The 27098-nt window shown below is 40.1% G+C and overlaps 1 protein-coding gene across 1 annotated transcript in view; it reads right to left on the reverse strand.

Moving 5' to 3' along the window:
* The window catches only part of LOC137024989 (NACHT, LRR and PYD domains-containing protein 3-like), a 54900-nt gene that overhangs the window by 20168 nt on the left and 7634 nt on the right, over positions 1 to 27098 (reverse strand). Inside the window, exons 4-9 of the mRNA XM_067392976.1 lie at positions 26062 to 26152; positions 21846 to 21962; positions 20018 to 20064; positions 14067 to 15357; positions 12530 to 12540; positions 11234 to 11708 (exon numbers count right to left, since the gene is read on the reverse strand). Coding sequence (XP_067249077.1) covers positions 11234 to 11708; positions 12530 to 12540; positions 14067 to 15357; positions 20018 to 20064; positions 21846 to 21962; positions 26062 to 26152 — 2032 coding nt within the window. The remainder of the gene's footprint in view (positions 1 to 11233; positions 11709 to 12529; positions 12541 to 14066; positions 15358 to 20017; positions 20065 to 21845; positions 21963 to 26061; positions 26153 to 27098) is intronic.

The raw sequence follows: 27098 nt of genomic DNA on the forward strand, positions 1-27098 counted from the left end.
GTAATGAATTGAATAAAATGTAGTGTGTTTAAACATGACATCTATGAAATATAATGTAGTATACAAAGAGAATTGCAATTCTGACAAGCCATGAACAACAACAACTTTTGGATCTGAAATAAAAATAAGTAAATGTTGTGTTTGTGATAAACAGCCATGGATCAGTTGTGCACTGCAAACGCGGCATATCGTCCCCTTGGAATTATAAGGTTCTATCTGCGTTCTGAGCAGTTTTGAGATACTGAGCTTCAAAGTTTTTGCATTCCATATAGCAAAAACTATATGGGGAACAAGTTTCTTTCAAACATGAAAATGACAAGGGACCCTAAATGTATTCTAAATGTACAATATCAAAATCCTCTCAAACTTGTAAATAGGGAATTTTGGAATGGCTCAAATGCAGATAGAACCTTCTAATTCTAAAAAAAAAAAAAAAAACACTTTTCGCTTGGAATAATAAGGTTCTATGTGCAAAAGAAAAAAAAAATATTGAAGCAATTTTCAAGAAACACAAACAGTTTACTTATAATTTGTTTTAAAACAAAATTATTGTTGTAACAATGTGTTGACATGCATGAGAAAGTTCAACTTAATGTTTTTAATGACATTTATTTCATATTTTAAATGAATATTTTTTTCTTGTTAAGAATTAAGCATAAATTAAGTATAAATGGCAGTGTTAAATATTTTGTCCAGTGCAGATGTTAAATTTAGGTAGGAATATGGTGGGTAATTTAACACATTATTGCAGGAACCATTTAAGTTTAAGTTTCCTTTTGTTTAGACAGAAAGCAGCTACTGTAATACATCTGACAGGACTTTATTCCACCGAAAGTGGGACATGTACAATGGCTTTCTTTAGACATCAATAATGCTGAAATAACATTATGATGTTTATTGTCGTAATTAAGACCCCATCAATTAAATTGTTGAGTATTTGACCTTTAAGCCTTAATATTGTAAAATGTAAGACATTTTAAGACTAAAAAACTGCAAGAAAACAGATAATGCTTCAGCAAAGGTGTTTAAAAAAAGTTATTAATAAACATTGAAAAATGTTTCACTGACTATATATTAAAAATATTTCACATTTAAAATATTTAAATTACTTCAACTATGCAACAACTACATTTTTACCAACAATGTAAAATTTAACAACTTTAATTTAACTTTAATCCAGTGTGCCATATTGTATAGCTTTATAGCTACATAGTACATACAGCTCAGTACAAGTACACAGGATGGATCAAGGTTAAAACGTAACCTAATATATACATATCTTTCCCTAGTACGACAATGACATTAGGGCTGTGTTGAAAAAAATCGATTCACCAATTATGAATCGATTTTCATATTAATTTCTAAAGATCGATCCGTAACTCAGAGGATCGATTTAATAATAGGCCTACATTTTCTCTGTGAATTTTAATTTGCCGCGTCATTGAATTCACGCATGCACGCAAGGTGGAAGGACATTAAAACAACGAACATGGCAGCTTTGAAAACTCCAGAAACGCTAAAAGCGGCGATCTGGCAACATTTCGGTTTCAGAAGCAATAAAGAGAACGAGCTTGATAAAAGCAAAGCAATTTGCAAAGCCTGCCAAATGGAGGTGAAGTATTGTGGAAATACTACTAATCTCAGGAACCACATGATGCGACATCATCAAGACATCATATCCAAGCCCGCCACCGGACCGCAACAGATGACACTGAAACAAACTCTACAACTGCCAACTAATTCTGCACGCTCTGTCAAAATAACTGAGGCGATTGCGGGCTTCATTTGCAAAGATATGCGCCTGTATTCTGTTGTTGAGAATGTGGGATTCAGGCGGCTAATGAAGGTAATGGAACCAAATTTTGTCATTGTGTCTCGCAAACATCTGAAGAAGTGATCCCCAACATGTACCAGTAAAAGATGGTGTAATGTGTAAGCTTAAGACCGCAGAGAGGGTGGGCATTACGAGTGACACCTGGACATCCGTAGCTACGGAATCTTACATGAGTGTGACAGCACACTTCAAACTGCCGAATGTTGCACGCCTTCTTGGGAGAGTAAGGCACATCGCAAAGTTCTTTCATCGCAGTACAACGGCCACCCGTATCCTCCAAGAAAAGCAGAAGCCACTGCAGCTGAATGCACACAAGCTCAAAATTGATGTGGTGACTCATTGGAACAGTGCACTAGAAATGCTTGAGCGCTTTTTAGAGCAGTAACCCGCGATCTCTGCCGCTCTGCTCTCACCTGATGTGCGGAGAAATGAAAAGGATCTTTGCAGCCTGAAGGAAGAGGACATAACAGATGCAGAAGATGTGGTCAGAGCTCTAAAGCCAATGAAGACAGCCACTCAAGTGATGTCAGAAGAAAAGTGCCAAACTCTCTCAGTGATAGCACCTCTGCATGCTCTGCTGCTGAAAGAGATGACCAGTCTCCCAGAAGACTCCAGAGTTGTTAAGGACACGAAGGATGAGATCAAGAAAAACTTAAGCACAAGGTAGGCCTCTGTGTGTGTGTGTGTGTGTGTGTGTGTGTGTGTGTGTGTGTGTGTGTGTGTGTGTGTGTGTGTGTGAGTGAGTGAGTGTGTGTGAGAGTGAGTGTGTGTGTGAGTGAGTGAGTGTGTGAGTGAGTGTGTGTGTGTGTGAGTGAGTGTGTGAGTGAGTGAGTGTGTGTGAGAGTGTGTGTAAGAGAGTGTGTGTGTGAGTGCGTGTGTGAGTGAGTGATTGTGTGAGTGAGTGAGTGTGTGAGTGAGTAAGAGATATGAGACTATTTTACTGTATATATATATATATATATATATATATATATATATATATATATATATATATATATATATATATATAAGGAAACTTCATTAAAGACATTATTGTCCTCCTAAGGGGGGATAAATTGATCAAAATGTGTGAAATTTAAATTCCAGGTATGTAAACCCGAAGGACATGCTGTACGTAGCTTCAGCTATTGATCCACGTTTCAAAGCTCTGCCATTCCTGAATGAGGAGGAGCGAGACAGGACCTTCTCCAAACACCAGACTGAAGCAGTGTGTGGGATGGAGGAAGATGCATATAGTGTAAGTAATCATTTTAAAAAGAAACTCAGTGGAAAAAGTCCACTCTCTCTTTCACTCACACACACCTCCATAAAATACAAATTCTCTCTCTCTTTTCTTACACAGCAAGATGCTGATGCTGATGAAGTTGATGGAGTGGAGGAAGAGGTGGAACCCCAACCTCCGGCACCCAAGCAATTCAAGCAATCCAGTGCTTTGGAGTCTCTCCTTGGGGAAGCCTACAGACCACAACAGGAAGTAGGACCACAGAAAACTAAAGCGGCAGAGGCAGAAGACGAGATCAAAAGGTACAGGGCAAGGAGACCTGCGGGACTGCAGGACAATCCTCTCATCTGGTGGCGGGAGAATGAAAAGGAGTATCCTCTTTTGGCTCGCATGGCAAAGCTCTCTGTGTCCCAGGAACCAGCGTCACATCTGAGAGGGTTTTTTCGACTCTAGGTGATATCATTACTGCCAAAAGAAGTTGCCTTACCCCTGGGCATGTCAATGAGCTACTGTTCCTGCAGAAGAATCTTTCCATTCCTGAGTGATGGCACTTCACACTCTGGGTTAAGACAAGTTTAATTTCCAGTTTATTTTTATTTTCACTTTAATAGGCAAGGCCTTTTCCAGTTGTTATTTATTTTTATCTGCTATTTTAGTTTAAAATGACCAGTTTACACAAATACACTTTAAAGGCAATTTTATGTCTTATACCTGGATTACTTGAAGGTTTTACACGAAACTGTGACACAGTTGTGTTTTCTAAAGGTTTTGTAAGTTCAAATTGTATTTACATTCTGTGTAATGTTGTCTGTTTACTGTGAAGCCAGTTACCAAATGTTGTCACGGTTCACTAATCCGCTGTCTCATACTGTTGTCTGTGTAAAGGTTTTTGGGTGTGTCACTTGATTGTTCTGTGTGGGCGTCGCCACTGATTACTGACCAACGGCAGCTGTGGATCATTACAACCTGCCTATTTAACGCCTTGTCTTTCGTCTCATGTTTGTCAGATCGTTGTTTGGAGTCCTGGTGTTTGTCCCGTTGTTTTCTCTTGTTGTATGTTCCCGGATTGGATTTTTCGTCGCTGTTTCCTGGTTCCTGTCTGTTTCATTGGATTACTCGTTCTGGATTACATTCACGGATCATCACACAGACTCACCTCTCGGATCACCATTCACCACGGACATTCATCGTTCATCGAAGTCCCTGTGTTACCCCTCTCCTGCTGTCTGTGTTGCTACTGTGTGTGTTTGTTTGTCTACCATCATCTGGCGTGAAGCTCTAATAAAGAGATATTAACTTGCAACTGTATCCAGCCTTCTTTACCCGTGACAGAACGATCTGACCAACCGTGGATGCAGCAAGTTCAGCAGCTTTCACGGAGTTCATCAATCACAGTATTTCCCGCATGGATCAGCAGCAGGAGAGCATCTCTTCCACCGGACGTGCGGTTCAGGCGCTGGTAACACAGGTGTCCGAGCTCTCTCAGCAGATGCAACAACTTCGCACTCCCACTGTGCCAGCCCCACCGCCTGTTCCCCCACCATCACCGGAACGGAGGGATCTGCCGGAGCCCCGCCTTCCCATTCCTCAGAGTTACGCTGGTGAGCCAGATTTTTGTCGAGCGTTTCTTAACAAGTGTTCTCTTCACTTTGCCCTACAGCCACGCACCTTCGAGAAGGACGAATCAAAGGTAGCGTTTGTACTAACCCTCCTGACAGGGAAGGCGGCGCTTTGGGGAATGGCGGTGTGGGAGAACCAAGACCCATGCTGCTCCTCGTTCCCGGCACTCTCCGCCGAGATGAGTAGGGTGTTCGACCGTGCGGTTGCGGGGAAGGAGGCCGCCAGTCAACTCACCGCCCTTAAGCAAGGCAACCGCACGGTCGCCGACTATGTGATCCAGTTCCGCACCCTCGCGGCGGAGTGTCGGTGGAACGAGGAGGCGCAGTGGGATGTGTTCCTGCATGGGCTGGCCGATCGTATTCCACCAAGAAATCTATGCGCTGGATCTACCCCACTTTGAATACTTGGTCATGCCCTTCGGGCTGTCCAACTCGCCTGCGGTCTTCCAGGCACTCGTCAATGACGTGTTGAGAGACATGGTTGATCCGTTCATATATGTCTACCTGGATGACATATTGATTTTTTCGTTGTATCTCCAGGAGCATGTTCAACACGTCAGACGAGTGCTTCAGCGGCTGCTAGAGAATGGGCTTTTTGTCAAGGCGGAGAAATGCGAATTTCATGCACAGTCTGTTTCTTTTCTAGGGTACATCGTCTCGTCTGAGGGAATTCGCATGGATCCCGACAAGGTTAAGGCTGTGGTGGATTGGCCAAATCCAGATTCCCGTAAGGCCCTACAGCGGTTTCTGGGGTTCGCTAATTTTTACCGGTGTTTTATTCGCAATTTCAGCCAACTAGCCGCGCCTCTGACTGCCTTGACCTCCCCCAGAACGACCTTCAGGTGGTCAGATGCAGCCGAGGCTGCATTTGCCAAACTGAAGGGCCGCTTCGTTTTGGCCCCCATTCTGATTGCCCCTGATCCATCGCGTCAGTTCGTGGTGGAGGTCGATGCGTCAGAGGTGGGGGTAGGCGCAGTTCTTTCCCAGCGGTCTCCCTCAGACAACAAGATGCACCCATGCGAACCATTTGTTTGTGCCGGAGGGGTTAAGGTCTTGCGTTATCAAGTGGGGTCATTGTTCCAATGTGGCTTGTCATCCAGGGGTCAATCGAAACAGATTTTTGGTCAAGCAACGATTCTGGTGGCCAGCTATGGCTCGTGATATTCGCAGTTTTGTTTTGGCTTGCTCAGTTTGTGCCAATGGTAAGACTTCCAACCTCCCTCCAGATGGGTTACTCCAACCTCTGTCTGTCCCTTCGAGACCCTGGTCCCATATCGTGCTAGATTTTGTAACCGCCCTCCCAAGGGTACACGGTTGTTTTGACCGTTGTGGACCGATTCTCGAAGGCGACCCATTTTATACCCTTAGCCAAATTACCTTCTACTAGTGAGACAGCGGTTACGGTCATTGATCACAATTTGTACCAATTTGTGTCCAAATCTGGCAGAAGTTTTGTAAGTTACTGGGGGCGACGGTTAGTCTTCCCTCTGGGTTCCATCCCCAGACCAATGGTCAGACTGAGAGAGCCAACCAGGATTTAGAGCGAATTTTGCGATGTTTGGCGTCCAAGAATCCTTCCTCCTGGAGTCAACAACTCTCTATGATTGAGTACACTCACAATTCGCTGCCAGTGTCTTCTACGGGCCTTTCTCCGTTTGAATGTAGTCTAGGTTACCAGCCACCTGTGTTTCCCAGTCTGGAATCCGAAGTCGCGGTCCCCTCCGCTCACGCCTTCATCCAGAGGTGCCGCCGCACTTGGAACAGAGCCCGCGAGACTCTGCTGCAAATGAGGGCGCGTACCAAGGCTAAGACTGATCGCCACCGGTCGAAGCTTCCCGTATACGTCGTGGGTCAAAAAGTGTGGCTTTCTACTAAGAACATTCCGCTCCGTTCCGTTGCCAATAAGCTTGTTCCAAAATTCATCGGCCCGTTTACTGTCACTAAAATTATTAGTCCAGTGGCAGTCCGCCTCAAATTGACTCCGGCATACAGGAGAATTCATCCCGCCTTCCATGTGTCCAAAATTAAACCTGTTTTCCATTCTCATCTTAATCTGCCTACTCCGGTTCCTCCACCGCCACGACTCGTAGACGGGGAACCAACCTATTCGGTCAATCGTATTCTGGACTCTAGGCGGAGGGGACACGGAGAGAAGTTGGGTTCCTGCTAGGGACATTCTGGATCACTCCCTTATTGATGATTACAATCAACAGGTAGGGAGTTCTGGGAACGCTGTGAGGCGTTCCTAGGAGGGGGGGGTACTGTCACGGTTCACTAATCCGCTGTCTCATACTGTTGTCTGTGTGAAGGTTTTTGGGTGTGTCACTTGATTGTTCTGTGTGGGCGTCGGCGCTGATTACTGATCAGCGGCAGCTGTGGATCATTACAACCTGCCTATTTAACGCCTTGTCTTTCGTCTCATGTTTGTCAGATCGTTGTTTGGAGTCCTGGTGTTTGTCCCGGTGTTTTCTCGTGTTGTATGTTCCTGGATTGGATTTCTCGTCGCTGTTTCCTGGTTCCTGTCTGTTTCATTGGATTACTCGTTCTGGATTACGTTCACGGATCATCACACGGACACACGGACTCACCTCTCGGATCACCATTCACCACGGACATTCACCACTCATCGAAGTCCCTGTGTTACCCCTCTCCTGCTGTCTGTGTTGCTACTGTGTGTGTTTGTTTGTCTACCATCATCTGGCTTGAAGCTCTAATAAAGAGATATTAACTTGCAACTGTATCCAGCCTTCTTTACCCGTGACAAATGTGTTCTAAATGTTGATCATTAAAATAAAAAATAAAGGTGCATTTGCATCTTACTGTCAATTCTTAATGTCATTTTTAATAATACATCAGGTTCGCGTCTAAATAATTGGTCTACTGCTGCTGATATACCTGTGCGTCCTCTGTCGTCTACACCAGTGCAAGTTTGTGAAAGCAGTTGTATCAACACTCTGGAAGGGGGATTGTTCTTTACAACCATCAATACTCCATTAATTTGCAGTTGAATGTCTATAATAATAGTATCAATATGTTGCATAACTACAGACCTGTAATTCAGGTAACAGCTGGAAAAAAATGCTTTCTTCAAAAACACTTATCTAAATTTTGAAGATCGGATTGGATCAGATCGTTTCGAATCGAATAATGATAACCGATTCAAGATCTTGAGAATCGGAATCTAATCGATTCTTGAAATTTGATTTGAAACCCAGTCCTAAATGACATGACTGGAAATTAAGCATATAGACAGCAAAACCCAAATCTATCCTCTTAATAGCGCTGCTGGCTAACGTTAGCATGGTCTAACTGAAAGTAACTCCTCAGCAATCAGATACAACAAAACACACAAAAAGACTGTAAATCCCTGGAATTTGGGCTGCTGTCATTGACAAGATCATAAATAAAATAGTCCATCATGAGGTTTCTAATAAACATTGCGTTGTGTGAAATTTAGTTTTCTCTTCACCGATTTAGCATTTTCAAGCGATAACTCCCACTATCGTGCCGACATGACAAAGAACAGTGATCCTGATTGGTCCGCGTGTGTGCATTCGAAGTGCTGATTGGCTCACGCAGATAGAACCTTATAGAGCCAAGTTAGAGTGCAGCTTTGTAGATAGAACCTTTTTGTTTTCTATCGTTTTAATTCAGCGCGGTGCAGTGTAGCAAAAATAAATGTAAATGACCGCTGCACTGCTCCAGACGCACCGCTCCTGGAACGCACTGCCAGACTGCATCCGTGTGCAGTGTGAATGCTCTAATCCGTTAATATGGGCACAGAATTAAATACGCCTTGTATACGCACTGCAAACAGAGTATGTGTGAAAGAGGCGTAAGTGTGTTTGCACCATTGCACACAATGTGTGTCGTGAGTCACTGGTATCGTTATTTTGGGGGTCATGGGCTGAAAAGTTTGAGGGCAGGGTCATTTTGGGGTTTTTATGAACACACTGACAGGGGCCACTTAAATGTTTTGCTTAGAGCCGCCAGAAGTCTAGGACTGGCTATTTTTTACACTCTTGATGGTTTAGAGTTTAATCCTTTCATTGATGTGTGGTTTTGCCTACATTATAGGATAAGAAATCTCTTAGGACAGGGTAGGGGTGTTCGATTCCAGGTTTTTTGGAGTTGACTCCGACTCCCTCTGTTGGAGTCGATGGAATCGACTCCTCGACTCCATTTAGTGTACATCAAAACGGTCATAAATAAGCCAAGATGGCAGTCCTTACACACTTTATTTATTTTTCCCTGACATGAAGCCTTAAAATCCCCTCATTAAAACAACACATGTTTAGCGAAACTGTCCAAATTAGTCCAATTTAGAGATGACTTGATGAGTAGCCTATCAACATTGCTAATTGCCGATACCTAATTTTACAGAGAGAAAAGTCATGAAAAACATCTGTGGTCGAATATTGTGTCAGAATTAAATAAATGAGAAAGCAGGGATTCTTTAATGAATTAATCTCATTATAATGGTCAGGGGATGGCGCTAAACGCACACAATAATTAATCTTAAAAGTGCTTGGACACGAGAGTTAAAGTTACTAAAATTAATACAATACATGCACACAATAATGTACACTTATTAATGTGTTTATTATTGATGTGAGTTTTTTTAATTATTTTTTATGTATGGTTAGTTTAGTGAACATGGTTAACTATGGAAAATCAAATCGTTTTATTGCAATAATAAAAGCTGCCATCAGTAAGCCTACTAAAGCTGACACAGAGGTATGTATAATTACAAACTCTCTATGACAGTTATCTATTTCTAAAGTAAGCTATATAAATGTATGTGACAAAGTTTCTGCGACAGCTCTCTGACGAGATTTGTCAGTGTCCGAATTCCTTGCTTCATTTCGTTTAATCCTTGCTTAGTGCACTTAACCATAGACATTATGCACTTAACTGCCATGCATTATGTAGGCTATGGATTCGAGAATCATTAAACAAGTGAGCGATTCCAGACACAACAACAGAGTCGACACCGAGAGTCGATTCCTGTGCTGGAGTCGGCCCCGACTCTGGGGCTATTCAGAGTCGAGGAATCGACTCTTTTGGAGTCGACTCCCCATCACTAGGACAGGGATAGGCAAAGTCGGTCCTGGAGTGTTGCTGTCCTGCAGAGTTTAAAGGCAAATAAAAGGTATGAAACCAGTTTATTTGTAGTGCACTGAGAACATAGTTTTATATTATTACTTTAATAATAAGGTTAATTAAAAATAATAATAAAAACATACAATGGAGGTCTATCCAGAACAAAGCTAAACTGTTTGGTTATTAAATGTCTTCAAAATATCTTCCACAGAAGTGTTTCTTTTTAAAACAACATGAGGGTGAGTGTATGACTGAGTTTTCATTTTGAATATCCAGTGCCTCCCATGGGTTTGAAATATTTGTGGTGGTAGTCAGATGCATAATCCTCCTATTTCCCACGGCACCAAAAAATTTAAATTAATTTTAATTACATAAGGCTACAATTACATTTAATTAGCCTACATACTGGGGGGGCATCCCAGCCAGAGACTACAATAATTTACTATGAATTAAATGGAAAACAATTAAATAAAATTTATTATGTAACCAAAATACCAATAATGGCCAGAAGAAAAAAACGTAACGTTTGACTTTTAATTATAAACAAGGCCGAAATACACCAGAACTCTTATTTTGAAATGTCTATACTACTGCAGGCTGATCCTTCAGATGAGAGAGATAAAATATGCATTCTTACAACCTTCTAAAACATTATATAAAGGCCATAAAATTGACATTGTCATAATTCATCAACTCGAGTTCATTAGCAAATCACTTGGCATAAATGTGAGCTATCCATTGATTTAGAATCACTTTTAAGCGCTGTTGCGCGAGCCTGTAGAACATGCAACAGTGCCGCTGCAATGTATAGCGCACTTTTTTTAAATGAAATCATAGCCTGTTGAAGTTTAATAATCAATAGGCTGTCAGAAATGTTCTACCATCTCCAAAATATAAAACGTCTTAAAATGATCATTAAGATGTTTGTTTTACCATTTAATGTATTGAATACTTTTTATGACATTAAATTTAAGAAAACTCTCCCAGAGGGAAACTGCTTTATTTGCACACATGCTCCTAAATACATTTTCCAGTTCACACACAGAAGCGCCTACACTGCCAAGCCCTGTCTTTGTGAAATATCCACTTATCTCTGCAGAGCACGTGGTAATGTCAGTGTTAGTAAACCGTTCTTGTGCACACAGTACGAAGAGGTACAAAACGTGTAGGTTAATTGATCGCGGGTGGTTTTATTATCTCTGGCAGATACAAGTATGAGGATAAAAATGTATCTCCAAATATACTTGGGTGACTGGTAATATATCTGGGCAGCCCGCCCGAGTAAAAGCTATAAGTGAGAAGCACTGATATCCCTTCTAGGCTTCTGATTTCCTATTACATTATTGTCATCAATGAAAACAGTGTTATGATTTAATAGTGGAATTACAGTGTTACTGTTAATAAACAAAACAGACACATTCAGTTTTATCTCCAATCCTATAAATTAATACTCACAGAGCTTTCCTGCAGTTCAGCACAACTGGTATCAGTCTCTTTTTACCCTCATCTGATGTGTTAAATTTCTTCAGATTAAATTCATCCAGTACCTTCTCTGATATCTGAAACATGTAGGCTACTGTTGAGCAATAAGACGGAGTGAGTTGATTCACTGAGTGATTCTCTGATTTCACAGTCTCCTGAATCTCTTTGTACAGAGTCTGATCCTTCATTTCCAACAGACAGAGGAACAAACTGATGCTACTGTCAGCAGAGAGAAGTTTATGACCCTTAATGTGTCTTTTAATGTACTTTGTGATAATTCTGATGGTCTCTGAGCTGTTTTCTGTTTGCCTCAGTATGTCCTGTAAGAGTCTCTGATTGGACTCCAGTGAGACACCCAGCAGAAATCGCAGGAAAAGAACCAGGTGTCCATTTTCACTCTGTAAAGATTTATCAACTGCTGATGTTAGTAGATCATTCAGGCAGTTTCCTTCGGATAGACAGTGGTTCGACCAATGATTCAGAAACAACTTCAATGGTTTTGTATTGTCGATGACATGGCAGAGAAACAGATATAAAGCAGCAAGAAACTCCTGAAAGCTCAGATGTATAAAGCTGTAGACTTTCCTCTGATGAATCACAGATTCCTCCTTGAAGATCTCAGTGCAAATCCCGGAATACAATGAGACATCTATGCTGCTCTCAATCAGGTCCTCCTCATAGAACATCACATTGCCCTTCATCAACTGATTGAAAGCCAGTTCACCAAGTTTCACAATCATGTCTCTGTTGGACTTTAGGAGTTTCTCTGGATCTCTCTCTTCATACTTCTGATTCTTCATGTTGATCTGAGTCAGCAGGAAGTGGATGTACATTTCAGTCAGAGTCTGAGGGATTTCTGCATTGTCATCTAGTTTCAGGAGATTTTGAAGCACAGTGGCTGAGATCCAGCAGAAGATGGGTATGCGACACATGATGTCGAGGCTTCTTGATCTTTTAACATGTGAGATGATTCTGCTGGCTTGATGCTCATCACTGATTCTCTTTCTGAAATATTCCTCCTTCTGAGGATCATTGAATCCCTGAATTTCTGTCAGGCGGTTGATGTATTTTGAGGGGATCTGATTGGCTGCTGCTGGTCTGGATGTGATCCAGATTAGAGAAGAGGGAAGCAGCTCTCCTTTCATGAGGTTTGATATCAACACACCCACTGATGAAGATTCGGTTACATCAGAAACTTTTGCACTGTCTGAAAACATTAGTGTAATTCTACTTTCATCCAGACCATCAAAGATGAACACAACTTTACACTCCTCATAAATCTTTGAGTCCAGATCTTGAAGTTCAGGGTGAAAGTCCAGAAGAAGTCTGTGAAGACTGTACTGGTGATCTTTAATCAAGTTGAGCTCTCGAAATGGAAGCACAAACATGAAATCTACATCCTGATTGGCTTTTCCCTCTGCCCAGTCCAGAATGAACTTCTGCACTGAGACAGTTTTTCCGATTCCAGCGATGCCTTTAGTAAGAACAGTCTTGATTTGGTCTTTCTCCTCAGGGCCTGATTGATGTAAGGGTTTAAATATGTCATTGCAGTAGATTGGAGTGTCTTGTGAGTGTTGTGTTTTAGCTGTTTTCTCCATCTGTAAAACCTCATGTTCTTCATTAACAACTTCACTCTCTCCCTCTATGATGCAGATCCTGTTCAGGAAAGTTTGATACTCTTCTAGTTTCACTCCCTCAAATAAGCTCTCATACTTGTTCTTCATGCTGGTTTTGTGCTGGTCTTTGACTCTCTGCAGGGCTTCTGTGTCCTGCTTCTTGATGAGGGTCTGAAAGTAGGAGTCAGTGCAGGTCAATGGCCTGATCACATCATCTCTCTTCATTCTGCAGAAACAGTGAGATGAAATACACGAACACAACATGAGAACGTGTTAATTGTTCTAGCACACCAAACATTTAAAATGTACTTTGAAATCACACCACATTTAGACCAAGTTTATTATCATTTTGCATTTTCAATTTTTTTGATCTTCATTTCATTTTTATATTAATATTATTTTCAAATGTATTTGAACATTTTAGTTTTAGGTAGTTTTGTTAGGGCCTGAGCACTGATTGTATGAGAAACCTATTAGAACTGTTAAAATCAACTTCTGCTTTCCTTTTACATTATTATCATGTCAAAGTTTTATATTTTATTTTATAATTTGATAGAGGAATTACAATGTTACTTTGTCTCAAAACAGACACATCAAGCATCATCTCCAGTCACAAAAAAAAAAAAAAAAAAAAAAAAAATTATAATAATACTCACAGAGCTTTACTGTAGTTCTCCACAGCTGGTATCAGTCTCCTTCTGCCCTCATCTAATTTGTTATATTTCTTCATATCAAACATATCCAGCACCTCCTCTGATACCTGAAGCATGTAGGCTATTGGTGAGCAATGAGATGTAGAGAGTTGATTCATTGAGTGTTTCTCTGATTTCACAGGCTCCTGAATATCTCTGTACAGAGTCAGATCTTTCATTTCCAACAGACAGAGAAACAGATTGATGCATCTGTCAGCAGAGATACGTTCATCTCTCATGTAACCATAATCTTCACCACCCCTGAATTTGTCTTTAATGTACCGTGTGATTCTCTTGATGGTATCAGCAGTGCTTTCTGTATGCCACAGTAGACCCTGTAAGAGTCTCTGATTGGACTCCAGTGAGATGCCCAGCAGGAACTGCAGGAAAAGGTCCAGGTGTCCATTTTCACTCTGTAAGGATTTATCAACTACTGATGTTAGTAGCTCACACAGAGAGATTCTCCAACTTGGTGACACATGTCTCATATTGAGAAACAACCTCAGTGGTTTTGTATGGTTGAAAACATGGCAGTAAAACACATATAAAGCAGATAGAAACTCCTGAAAGCTCAGATGAATGAAGCTGTAGACTTTTCTCTGATGAATTACTGATTCTTTCTTAAAGATCTCAGTGCAAATCCCAGAATACACAGAGGCATCAGTGACATCTATGTCACTCTCAATCAGGTCCTCCTCATAGAACATCACATTGCCTTTCATTAGCTGATTGAAAGCCAGTTCAGCAAGTTTCAAAATCACGTCTCCATTGGACCTCAGGAGTTTCTTTGGATTAATCTCATCATACTTCTGATTCTTCATGTTGATCTGAGTCAGCAGGAAGTGGATGTACATTTCAGTCAGAGTTTGAGGGATTTCTGCATTGTCATCTAGTTTCAGGAGATTTTGAAGCACAGTGGCTGAGATCCAGCAGAAGACGGGTATGTGACACATGATGTCGAGGCTTCTTGATCTTCTAATGTGTGAGATGATTCTGCTGGCTTGATGTTCATCACAGATTCTCTTCCTGAAATATTCCTCCTTCTGAGGATCATTGAATCCCTGAATTTCTGTCACACGGTTGATGTATTTGGAGGGGATCTGATTGGCTGCTGCTGGTCTGGATGTGATCCAAATGAGAGCAGAGGGAAGCAGCTCTCCCTTAATGAGGTTTGACATCAACACACCCACTGGTGAAGTCTCAGTCACATCAGGAACTTTCTCATCATCTGAAAATATCAGTGTTATTCTGCTTTCATCCAGACCATCAAAGATGAACACAACTTTACATTCCTCATAAATCTTTGAGTCCAGATCTTGAAGTTCAGGGTGAAAGTCCAGAAGAAGTCTGTGAAGACTGTACTGGTGATCTTTAATCAAGTTCAACTCTCGAAATGGAAGCACAAACATGAAATCTACATCCTGATTGGCTTTTCCCTCAGCCCAGTCCAGAATGAACTTCTGCACAGAGACAGTTTTTCCGATTCCAGCGATGCCTTTAGTAAGAACAGTCTTGATTTTGTCTTTCTTCTCAGGTCTTGATTGATGTAAGGGTTTAAAGATGTCATTGCAGTAGATTGGAGTGTCTTGTGTTCTAGCTGTTTTCTCCATCTGTAAAACCTCATGTTCTTCATTCACTCCTTCTCTCTCTCCCTCTATGATGTAGAGCTGTGTGTAGATCCTGTTCAGGAGGGTTTGATTCTCCTTTAGTTTGATTCCCTCAAATAAGCTTTCATACTTCTTCTTCATGGTGGTTTTGTTCTGGTCTTTGACTCTCTGCAGGGCTGTTTCTCTGCTGTGCCACCCCAGGAGAGATCAACAGTAAAGTAAATTATTTTCCCAGCACACACAAATTTTATTTGAATTGACAACACATTTAGCCTTATTATTTGCAGCTGGCATTAATGCTGGGCATGGCTGTGGCCAAGAGAATTATATTAAGGGATTGGAAAGCCACTGCTTCCCCATGTTTTCAGAAATGGCTGGCTAAGATGGTGTCTGTTTTAAACCTTGAAGAAATACGGCTTAATGAAACAAAGTCTCTTAATTTTTCCATGGTCTGGGGCCCTTTCCTCCAACATTTAGATGATAGCAAAACTTAAAGATAGTAATATGTCGGTTATATTATGTTTATGATATCTGTTATAATTGTAGTGAGTTATATTTATTCTTTGCACTTTATCCAGGCATTTATGTCATTTGTAATTTCGTCTGGCCTTTTGGGGGGGGGGGGGTGCCTTTGGTTGTTGTTGTTATAAAACTAATAAAAATGGTATTGGTAGACAGCGCATTTAGACCTTTCAAATTATTATTGTTAAATTATTTTTTATACACTGAACAAAATTATAAACGCAACACTTTTGTTTTTTCCCTCATTTTTCATTAGCTGAATTTAAAGATCTAAGACTTTTTTTATGTACACAAAAGTCCTATTTTTCTCAAATATTGTTCACAAATCTGTCTAAATCTGTGTTAGTGAGCACTTCTCCTTTGCCGAGATAATCCATCCACCTCACAGGTGTGGCATATCAAGATGCTGATTAGACAGCATGATTATTGCACAGGTGTGTCTTAGGCTTGCCACAATAAAAGGCCACTCTAAAATGTGCAGTTTTATCACACAGCACAATGCCACAGATGTCACAATTTTACAGGGAGCATGCAATTGGCATGCTGACTACAGGAATGTCCACAAGAGCTGTTGCTTGTGAATTGAATCTTCATTTCTCTAAAATAAGCCGTCTCCAAAGGCATTTCAGAGAATTTGGCAGTACATCCAACCGGCCTCACAACCGCAGATGACATGTAACCACACCAGCCCAGGATCTCCACATCCAGCATCTTCACCTCCATCATCTGAGACCAGCCACCCAGACAGCTGCTGCAACAATCAGTTTGCATAACCAAAGAATTTCTGCACAAACTGTCAGAAACCATCTCAGGGAAGCTCATCTGCATGCTCGTCCTTCTCATCGGGGGCTCGACCTGACTGCAGTTTGTCGTCATAACCGACTTGAGTGGCAAATGCTCACATTTGATGGTGTGTATGGCGTCATGTGGGTGAGCGGTTTGCTAATGTCAATAAGTGTACTATGGTGGCGGTGGGGTTATGGTATGGGCAGGCATATGTTATGGACAACGAACACCAGGTGCATTTTATTTCTGGCATTTTGAATGCACAGAGATACCGTGACGAGATCCTGAGGCCCATTGTTGTGCCATTCATCCAAGACCATCACCTCATGTTGCAGCATGATAATGCACGGCCCCATGTTGCAAGGATCTGTACATAGCTGAAAACATCCCAGTTCTTGCATGGCCAGCATACTCACCAGACATGTCACCCATTGAGCACGTTTGGGATGCTCTGGATTGGCGTATACGACAGCGTGTTCCAGTTTCTGCCAATATCCAGCAACTTTGCACAGCCATTGAAGAGGAGTGGACCAACATTCCACCGGCCACAATCAACAACCTGATCAACTCTATGTGAAGGAGATGTGTTGCACTGCGTGAGGCAAATGTTGGTCACACCAGATACTACCCCTCATACAGTAAAACTGCACATTTTAGAGTGGCCTTTTATTGTGGCCAGCCTAAGGCACACCTGTGCAATAATCATGCTGTCTAATCAGCATCTTGATATGCCACACCTGTGAGGTGGATGGATTATCTTGGCAAAGGAGCAGTGCTCACAAACACAGATTTAGACAGATTTGTCAACAATATTTGAGATAAATATGCCTTTTGTGTACATAGAAAAAGTCTTAGATCTTTGAGTTCAGCTCATGAAAAATGGGGACAAAAACAAAAATGTTGCTTTTATAATTTTGTTCAGTGTTCCTGTTAAATTTGCCTAAAACACCTGAAAAAAGGCATATCCAAAATAAATTGCATACTGTTCTTGAACCATTTGGAGTATATGCATGGTGTTGATATCGTTTGAAAGGTGACACTCTTTGTTCCTAAACAGTCAGAATCACTGTACGTCTTAGTGGTATTGAGTAATAGAATTTTGAACACTATGAAAAATGGAAAAAAATATTCAGCCAACTTTTTTTTTTTATTATTATTTTGTAAACAGATACCTGTGGATGACTACAGATGGCAGCTATTAGCTAGAAAACACACCAGGATCACAGCATGAAGCCTTACCAAGCCCTATTTCAAATTTGATAAAAATATCTTAGAAAATGAGTGTTTTACACATGTTTATTTGAGTTTATGTCTAGGCACTCCCTAAAAAAGGTCACTTGGAGACTCCAAATGGCCCTTTGGATCCACCGACACATAAAATGCTGTTATTCTTGAATGCTTTAATGTACAGTGTGATGGAATTTTTTAACTAAAAAAATAATGAACTAACATTTCTTTTCTTCTACAGGCCTAATAATAATAATCTAACTTAGAAATAGAGAAACAGTCACTAGGACTGAGTGTTCTGATTCAGAAACATTCTGCTGTGCTGGCTAGACCGCATCCTTCTGGGGATAAAAAATAGTCTTTGAGAGGTTGTTTTGACCTATTGAGTAATCTGAACTATTAACCCAGTGATATTTTTTGATGATCCTGTGATTCAGTTGTTCTAATCTAAATTTACTCCGGCAGTAAGCGGGACAGAGGAACTGAGATGTTTTTCTTAAATCTAAACCAATCATATTGAGACTGATGATAATGAGTAATAGATCATGCCATACTGACTGTAAAGTGTACCTGAAATCCTATAAAACCTGTTGTATTCCTTTGTTCGGAGAGAGATTCTCTGGAATGATGAGAACTCTCCCGGCCGTGATTAAAGCATATTCTGAGACATAGACTGGAGTCTGTTTGGTTTTTAGGCTGCAGCAAACAACTAAGCACTAGAGAACTCTTTCTATACTATAGTGATAGTGTTTAGTGGTGAGGAGCACTAAAGAGCTTATTATCAGGTGATAGTGCCGGTGGGGAGCACTAAAGAGCTTAGTATCAGGTGATAGTGCCGGTGGGGAGCACTAAAGAGCTTAGTATCAGGTGATAGGCCCCCAAAATAGGCCGAGACGTCGGCCGACTCGAACAGGTATTAAAGTACGTCCGGTAGAGTATAAATGTATAGGTTTATGGGTGTTTGGGACACCCGGGTTTTAACTAAGTCAGGTGCGTAGGAAAAAATCTACCACAACAGTCATAATTTTTGGTTCTAATGAAAGGTTACACTTAGAGATATTCTATCCCTTATCCAGATTTACTGTCAATAATTGCTGACACATAGTAACTGAAGCATTAACACATTATAGTGTTTCTTCAATTCTTGAAACTAAATTTTGTGCAAATAAAGATACAAAAATGCTACGGTATTAAACATTATTATTAGAACTTACACTATATATCTCAAACTATTAACTAATTTTACAGTTACATTTCTTAGATGTTATTGCACACATTATGACAACTGCGATTTGGCACAAAGGTTAGGCTATACATCTCACACTATTATATCTCAAACTATTTAGTATATCTATTTAGCTATAACATTATAGCTATAATCATATATTCTGCAGGCAGAACCTCTTTGGGAAGATGTGGGATCTCCCTTCTGATGTGCGGTCATCATGTCCCTCAATATGTGGCTGTTTGCTGACTGGTTCCCAGTTTTTAGCTGATTCAATGTCACATGATTGTCTATGATAAAAAAAAGAAAAAAAAAATTTAGAAATGTATTTATTTATTTACATCTTTTCTGTATTCTACTATTTTTTTTTACATGCTCACATGCATATAAACAGAAACACAACAGTCACAACACAGTGATTTCCAAACACGTCTTAACTATACCATGTGGTGAAGGTACACTCAAATATGAATAAATGAAATAATAACAATACACCTGCAACACACTAAGTGCTTAAAATGAGTCTAAAATGCAAAATAGTAGCTAAAAATAGTTGTTTAAAAAGTTGTTATTTCTGTAGGCTACAGTAGGCATATAAACAGCTTATGAAAATGGAAAATATTAAATTCAATAATAAATGTTAAAAATATTTGTTAAATGCTGTTTTATTTATCTCATATTTATGTTGTTTTATTTATTTTTTTTGGTGAATTGTAATAAAACCAGACCAAAAATCTTAATAATAAAATTAAATCATAATAATTATTAATGTAAAATGTTGAACCCCCAACAATTAAAAAAAAAAAATTAATTAATAGAGAATAACAAATGAGATTTCGGTGATATTCCACTCAAATAGGAAATGTCCCGGTTTCCATTTCAGAAATCCGGTCACTTTACTCCAAGAAGGCCACAGGCCAGTATAATCATGCCCACAGATCATAGACAAGGACTTTACCCAGCTTCTGTTCTGCATCTGATACTGATTATACCTCATTTTTAGTTATTTTTGTAATGATTTCATCTGTTTTATTGCTTGAAAATGTTGTACTGTTTAAGCACTTTATTTGTTTCTGATGGACCATGTGGTGGGAGGATTTGAATGAAGAATAATCCCTCCCTAACTAATCTTGTGTCGTTTTTGGCAGAGCATAAATCATCATGTGCTCTTAAGAATACAATTATTCACAACATAGGCTAGGTTTCAGTTAAGAATTAGTTTAATACCATTCTAATCAATATATCAATCAACCTACTGTACCTAGGTCAAATCTTAAACACTAGTCTATGAATAAGGCTTTATTGTTGTACATAGGCAGCCATTTAGGCACAATAGTTTTATGGTTGAATGTTCAGCTCAAGTCTAGAAGGCCCTACAAGTCATGATGCCGAACATGAATCAGAATAAGTTCAGGTATTGCACTTCTTTAGCAGACCACCCAAAAATCCACTAGAATGAAGGAAATCACACTTAATCCAAATCTACTTAATCCAAAATTTCCTGGGAGTGGAAAGCTTCATAGGGTGAGTTCCTTCAGTTTTGCGTTGTTTATTTGTTGGTTGGTGGTCTGACCAAGACACCGATTGTACCTGCTGTGTTGATTGTATCTTAAAATGGTTTACATCATTCAAATCATAAGAATCTTTCTGAAGATATGTGATGTTCAGCTTCAGTTTTTCTGAGTTTCGCATGTCAAGACTTTAACCCCTTATACACCCAGTGTGCCGCCGACAGGAAAATGGACAGTTATGGGGTTTTTAAAGCATTAACTAAAGACCTTTGTGATGCAAAATTGTGAAGATTTTGTGTTTTCATTGAACAGCATGTCTGTGGCAGCCTGACAAAGTTTGATGTTTCACTATGAAAGAGGAAGTTGTTGTAACTCAAACATACAGGGCCCTATAATACACTCGGCTCAATGCGACGCAAGACGCAGCGCAAGTGTGTTTGCTAGTTTGCGTCCGGCGGCGTTCGCGTTTTCCCGTTCAGCGTCTAAAAAAGAGGTGTGTTCAGGTGCATTGCTATTTTAAGGAGCTGAAAATAGACTGCGCCATAGACCAACTCAAACCTGGTCTAAAGTCTAAAGTCAATGGCGCAATATTCTTTTGTTAGAGCGCGTTGGTAGAAACTGCGCCTCTGGGCGCGTCCACAGTGCGCGTTGACTTTGCTTATTACACACAGGGATGCGCATCACACAAACATGCCAAATATTAAAAACAAAAGGATTACAGTGTAAAAGAATATTATTGTGTAGGCTACATAAATATAAAAATGTAATGAGGAATAGTCATTGCGTGTATTAGAATTAGGCTACCTATTTTCAATTCAGCCTATTACTACTTATAACGGACACAATCACTGCTAATTCATCCTCATTAAGAGAATAGGGACAACCCATTTAAAAAATGCGCCCCGGCGTACCGACCTTTTTTCCGTCGTCAAAATAGCAAATGTGGATTTGGACACGCCCTGAGTGCACCTGCGCCGTGCGCTTTACACTTTGCGTTTAGATCGTTAAAATAGGGCCCACAATGTCCAATCTGTCCCAAACTTCACATTAAAGGTTGATGACATGGCAAAAGTATGATATCATGATTCACTAATCAATTGTCCTTGCAGCATTCATTTTTTTTATATTTTAGTTTCAGATGTAGCTGGCACTTATACTTCCAAATAGTACTAATGGTTTTGGACTCTATACTGAGCCCCATCGCCCTGGATGCATGAAGTTTGTTTACCTACTACTGCTCCTTCACACAGAAGCTGTTTGTTTTGTATCTTTTTACACTTGTTTTTCTTTCTCATAGTTAAGAAATACATAATTAATATTCTTGGATTTATGTGTGTTGGCAGTTTTTGTGGTGTGCTCATTATTTTTAGGTAAACGTTTTCATCATATTTATACTCACTCAGGGTCAGAGGTCACTGCTCCAGTGAGATTAGGGGGGATGATTATGGATGCGTCACTCTTCAAGGACACACAGCTGGGTTCTGGAGAAGCTGCTTTATCCATGTTACAAGCAGTTCTATAGAAACACAGAACAGAAATATCCTTTAGGTTTCCTCTGACACTTTACTTGAGGTGTTTCCTCAAGAGTAGAGGACTTCTTGGGTCCTAAGATCTGTGCTTTTTTCAGTTGTTCATAAACATATTAATGGAAAAAGTGTCCTTACACTGTATTCAGCACAAACTAGGCTAGAATAATATGTGAGCAACATGTATGTACCAGTTTGTATTTTTGAAGGAATAACGTTTATGTGTGGTTAGTCACTGAAATAAGGCCATAAAAAAATATTATATGTGTTCACAAGACTTCTGGGTATTTGAGGTTGTAGACTAGAGTTCCCTTTCGAAGGGAAATTCAACTCTGTGTATGAAACACTTTGGGGAACATCACACGTGAGCTGATGTCTGAAAGCCAAGTATCAAAAAACTTTTGACACTTGGTGTACACATTTCTGGGCGTTTTCTGTCTGGGAGAGGATCCCGCATAGACAGTGGGCGCGGTTTGTGTTTTTCTGTTATTTACTGTGAGCGTCTTCATATTGGGACACTCCATTCTCGTTTGGCACTCTTCTTGAGGGAAGAGGTGTCCGCATCTGTGCCTGGTGATTCTGGCCCCATTTGTACTGAGGTAAAACGCCAACTGCAATCTGGAAGTTCGGCTGGAAGTTTGAGAGAGTTGTATTCTCTCTTAGCTCCTCCAGGGCTGATTAGGATGAGTTATTGGATGACGATGACGTCCACGTTTGACGTCATCACGTCCGGCAGCGAGTGCTCTTCTGGCTGCTGTGTATGTGGAGCTGCTGGTGTTTTTGGGACACGCTTCTGGAAGGCTGCGGCTGCCTTGAAAGCGCGTTAAGAAAGGGGCTGCACACGGACGGCTCGACGAGCAGTTCCTTTCTGTCCATGAACGCTGCAGCTCCCTTAAGCTTTCATAAGCGTTTGAGATCGGGAGGGCATGGAAAAAACCCTAGCCTTTCAGATTTGTATCTGAGCCTAGACAGACAGGAGGAGGAAGAAGTGAGAATGAGATGGGTGATTGATTGTAAACACCGCTGCGTTTGTAATCTATCCCCCAGCTACATAAGGGTGATTTATATCTACCCTCTCCTTTTCTTCTTTCACCTCCTAATATATTATATATATATATATATATATATATATATATATATATATATATATATATATATATATATATATATATATATATTATTAAAAAAACATACATCATGCTCAGATGCTTCTTATGGTCAGACTGATGGCTGGACCCATAGTGATTATTTTTCTGTCGGCCCGCTTTTCGGTTTGATAATGAGAGGATCTTTTAGGCTTAAAAGAACCCTAGATTCCATACATTCATGTAAAGAAAAAGGAGTATGAGGAATCTTCGGTTTTGAGCTGCAGGAAGGTAAGCTATGTTTATATTTTATAAAGTATTAAGCCAGAAGCCTTGAATATGTCCAGAACATGTGCAAAAGAGTGGAGGGAGCCTGCCTACATCGATCACATATGGTGTCTATGTCAGCTTTAATTTTAGAGAGTCTGACTTTAGACAAGTGCAGACGGTGTACAATTTTGAATTGTATTACAGCATGTCTAAGCCATATTGATGATGAGGAAATTCCCTGTATTATTTTGTGCCAAACTTCCTCTGAAATCGGTTCATCTAAATCTGTCTCCCAATTTTTTTTTAAGTAGGTCTAAGAGTGCTGAATCATAGATGCTGTGTAGTTCGTAAATTCTTCTTATAGCCTGTTTTTTATTTACATTTAAAAAATAAATCTAATAGAGAGGTGGGAGGGTATGATGAGAAGCAATTAGAATTCAATGCTACAAAGTCCCGAAGCTGCAAATATCTGTACAAGTGTGATTTGGGAATGTCATATTTCTGTACCTACTGTTAAAAGGAGGCAATTTCCAGCAATATAAAGATCAGACAGTGAGACCACGCCCTTTCTGGCCCAAACATCAAAAGCCTCATCCATCATCGATGGGGCAAACAAATATTTTTTTGTAATTGGTGCAGCCAGTGATAAATCTTTAAGGGAAAGAGATTGTCTAATCTGATTCCAGATTTTGATTGAATGTATAATAACTGGATTAGAAGTTAAACTAGAAATAGGCTGTGTGAATGGTAGTTTAGAACACAATAAAGCTGCTAGAGAGGTGGACCCATCTGAAGCTCCCTCCAGAATTGTCCATATGGGCACAGTGGTGTCATTCCTTACCCAATATAACAATGCTCTTATGTTGGCTGCCCAATAGTAATACATGAAATTTGGGAGTGTACGAGATCTCTGAAGAATACTTCTTTTAATTCTTGGTGGAGAAGAAAGATTTTGTTAAAAAAATGGAAGACACTGAAAAATATACAGAAACTTGGGAAGTACATTCATCTTTACCGTATTTATTCTTCCTCCCAATGAGAGAGGTAGGTGGTCCCAGCGCTCAAAATCTTGCTTCAAATTGGATAAAAGATGCTGATAGTTAGCCACATATAGATATTTATGGTTATGTGTAATCCAAACCCCAAGGTATTTGCATTTCTTAGGGCTAATTTTAAAAGGAACTGAGCCCAAAGATAACAGACCCCACCAACAGGCATTAGTTCACTTTTCTGAATATTAATTTTATAGCCAGATATTTTGCCAAATTCTGTAAGTAGAATGATCCATTTGGGGAGACTTGAGAGGGGTTCTGACAAATATAGTAACATATCGCCCGCATAAAGCGAAACCTTATGTTCCAATCCTGCCCGCTGAATACCCTTGATGTCGGCTCTTTGTCTCAGAGCTAGAGCAAGTGGTTCCATTGCAACTGCGAATAAAAGTGGGGACAAAGGACATCCCTGTATTGTGCTGCGTTGAAGCTCAAAGTAAGTGGATAAATTATTGTTAGTGCGCACTGGAGCCAATGGAGACGTATAAAAGAGTCTGATCCATGATATTACCTTATGGCCAAATCCAAGCCTATCCAATGTTTCAAAAAGATAGCCTCCACCTGGTCAAATGCCTTTTCAGCATCTAGTGAAAGCACTACCTCTGGGGTGCCAGGTGGAGAGGGGTCATAAAGAATATTCAAAAGTTGTCTGATGAGAAAGAATAGCGATTCTTAATAAAACCTGTTTGGTCAGGCGATATGACAGAGGGTAGAACCCCCTCCAAATGACACGTGAGGACCTTAGCGAGCACTTTAGCATCAGTGTTAAGAAGGGAAATTGGACGGAATGAGCCACATTCAAGAGGGTTCTTGTCTTTTTTTCAGGATTAAAGAGATAACTGCCTGACGCATTGGTTGGTGGTAGGGATTTCATTTAAAGAGATTCTTCAAAAACTGATAATAATAAAGGGGAGAGCTGTTCTGAGAATTTTTTTTTAAAGAAATCTGTTGGGAAACCATCTGGCCCTGGTGATTTGCCACTTTGTACAGATCTAATTGCTAATGTTTTTTCTTCAACAGTGAGGTCCTCCTCCAGTTCAGCAGCAATCTCCATGTCTGGGATACGTACATTTTCAAAAAAATCTCCCAGGAAGGGAGGATCTGCACACGAGTCGGAGGTGTACAGTGACTGGTAGAAATTTTGAAAACGGGAATTAATTTTTAAGCTATCAGTATTTTTTGAACCCTGCTCATCATTGATTGCAGGAATGGTCTGATTGGCAGTCCTTTGCCTATTCGCCCAGCCTTTTCCCCATGCTCATAGCATGTATGTCGTGATTTAGAAATGAGGTACTCGGCATGCCGTGTTGAAAGGAAATCGACCTCGCCAAACTTCACATTAAAGGTCGATGACATGGCAAAAAGTATGATATCATGATTCACTAATCAATGGCCCTTGTAGCATTATTTTTTTTATATTTTAGTTTCAGATGTAGCTGGCACTTATACTTCCAAATAGTACTAATGGTTTTGGACTCTATACGGAGACCCATCACCCTGGGTGCATGAAGTTTGTTTACTTACTACTGCTCCTTCACACTTGTTTTGTATCTTTTTACACTTGTTTTTCTTTCTCATAGTTAAGAAATACATAATTGATATTCTTGTATTTTTGTGTGTTGCCAGTTTTTGTGGTGTGCTCATTATTTTTAGGTAAACGTTTTCATCATATTTATACTCACTCAGGGTCAGAGGTCACTGCTCCAGTGAGATTAGGGGGGATGATTATGGATGCGTCACTCTTCAAGGACACACAGCTGGGTTCTGGAGAAGCTGCTTTATCCATGTTACAAGCAGTTCTATAGAAACAAAGAACAGAAATATCCTTTAGGTTTCCTCTGACACTTTACTTGAGGTGTTTCCTCAAGATCTGTACCCATCCTGACGTGCATAAATTAATTTTTCAAAAAGAAAATCCTGACCCCAGCAAGATCCGAAAAAAAGTCAAGACCTGGGCCTGAAAAGATGACAAGGATTTTTAAAAACTTGACTGGAACTAAATGTAATCGACACAGTGATGTCTGCACACGACTGCAGCCCTGTGTGCAGGTGGAAAGTGGTGACTTCTGGTATGACAAAACCATTGGTTCTTGTGGAAGCTCACATATCAAGTGAACATTGAACTTCCATATACCACAACCAGTGTTGGGTATAACGAGTTACAAATTAACATTACTGTAGTCTAATTACTTTTCCTGATAACGCAGTAATGTAAGGCATTACAGTTAAAATTTATGTAATTTGATTACAGTTCATGATGTCAATAAAATTACGTTACTTGCATTACAAGAAAAAAAAATATTAGATAAAGTGAATTTCTAAAAGAAATCACTTTTGGCTCGGATGCGTCATTATGAATCACTGAAGAACGCGTGGAGGAGGATACCCGCTCTCAAGACGAGAGCGGTTCAACCTCGCCTAAACAAGCTAGATTGGATTTTTGTTCAGGATCGGAAGGGAAGGTAATTTCTAAACAATACTGTTTTCAAATGTTATTATAAATGTATTCAGCAATTTGTTCCTGTCTTTAATGCAGTTACATACAAACATAAACAGTTCAGCTACCACACACATACATGCTACACACAGCAAGGAATGTTTAAGCTCACTCGTTCACTGACTCACTAATCCCTATGTAGTGTATGTCATTTGAGTGCACTATATCTCCAAAAAGTGAACGACATGAAGTGAGTGAATTCGGACGCTGACATAGCCTATA

Source organism: Chanodichthys erythropterus, chromosome 8 (genome assembly GCF_024489055.1).
Source record: "Chanodichthys erythropterus isolate Z2021 chromosome 8, ASM2448905v1, whole genome shotgun sequence".
Taxonomy (NCBI): Eukaryota; Metazoa; Chordata; class Actinopteri; order Cypriniformes; family Xenocyprididae; genus Chanodichthys; species Chanodichthys erythropterus.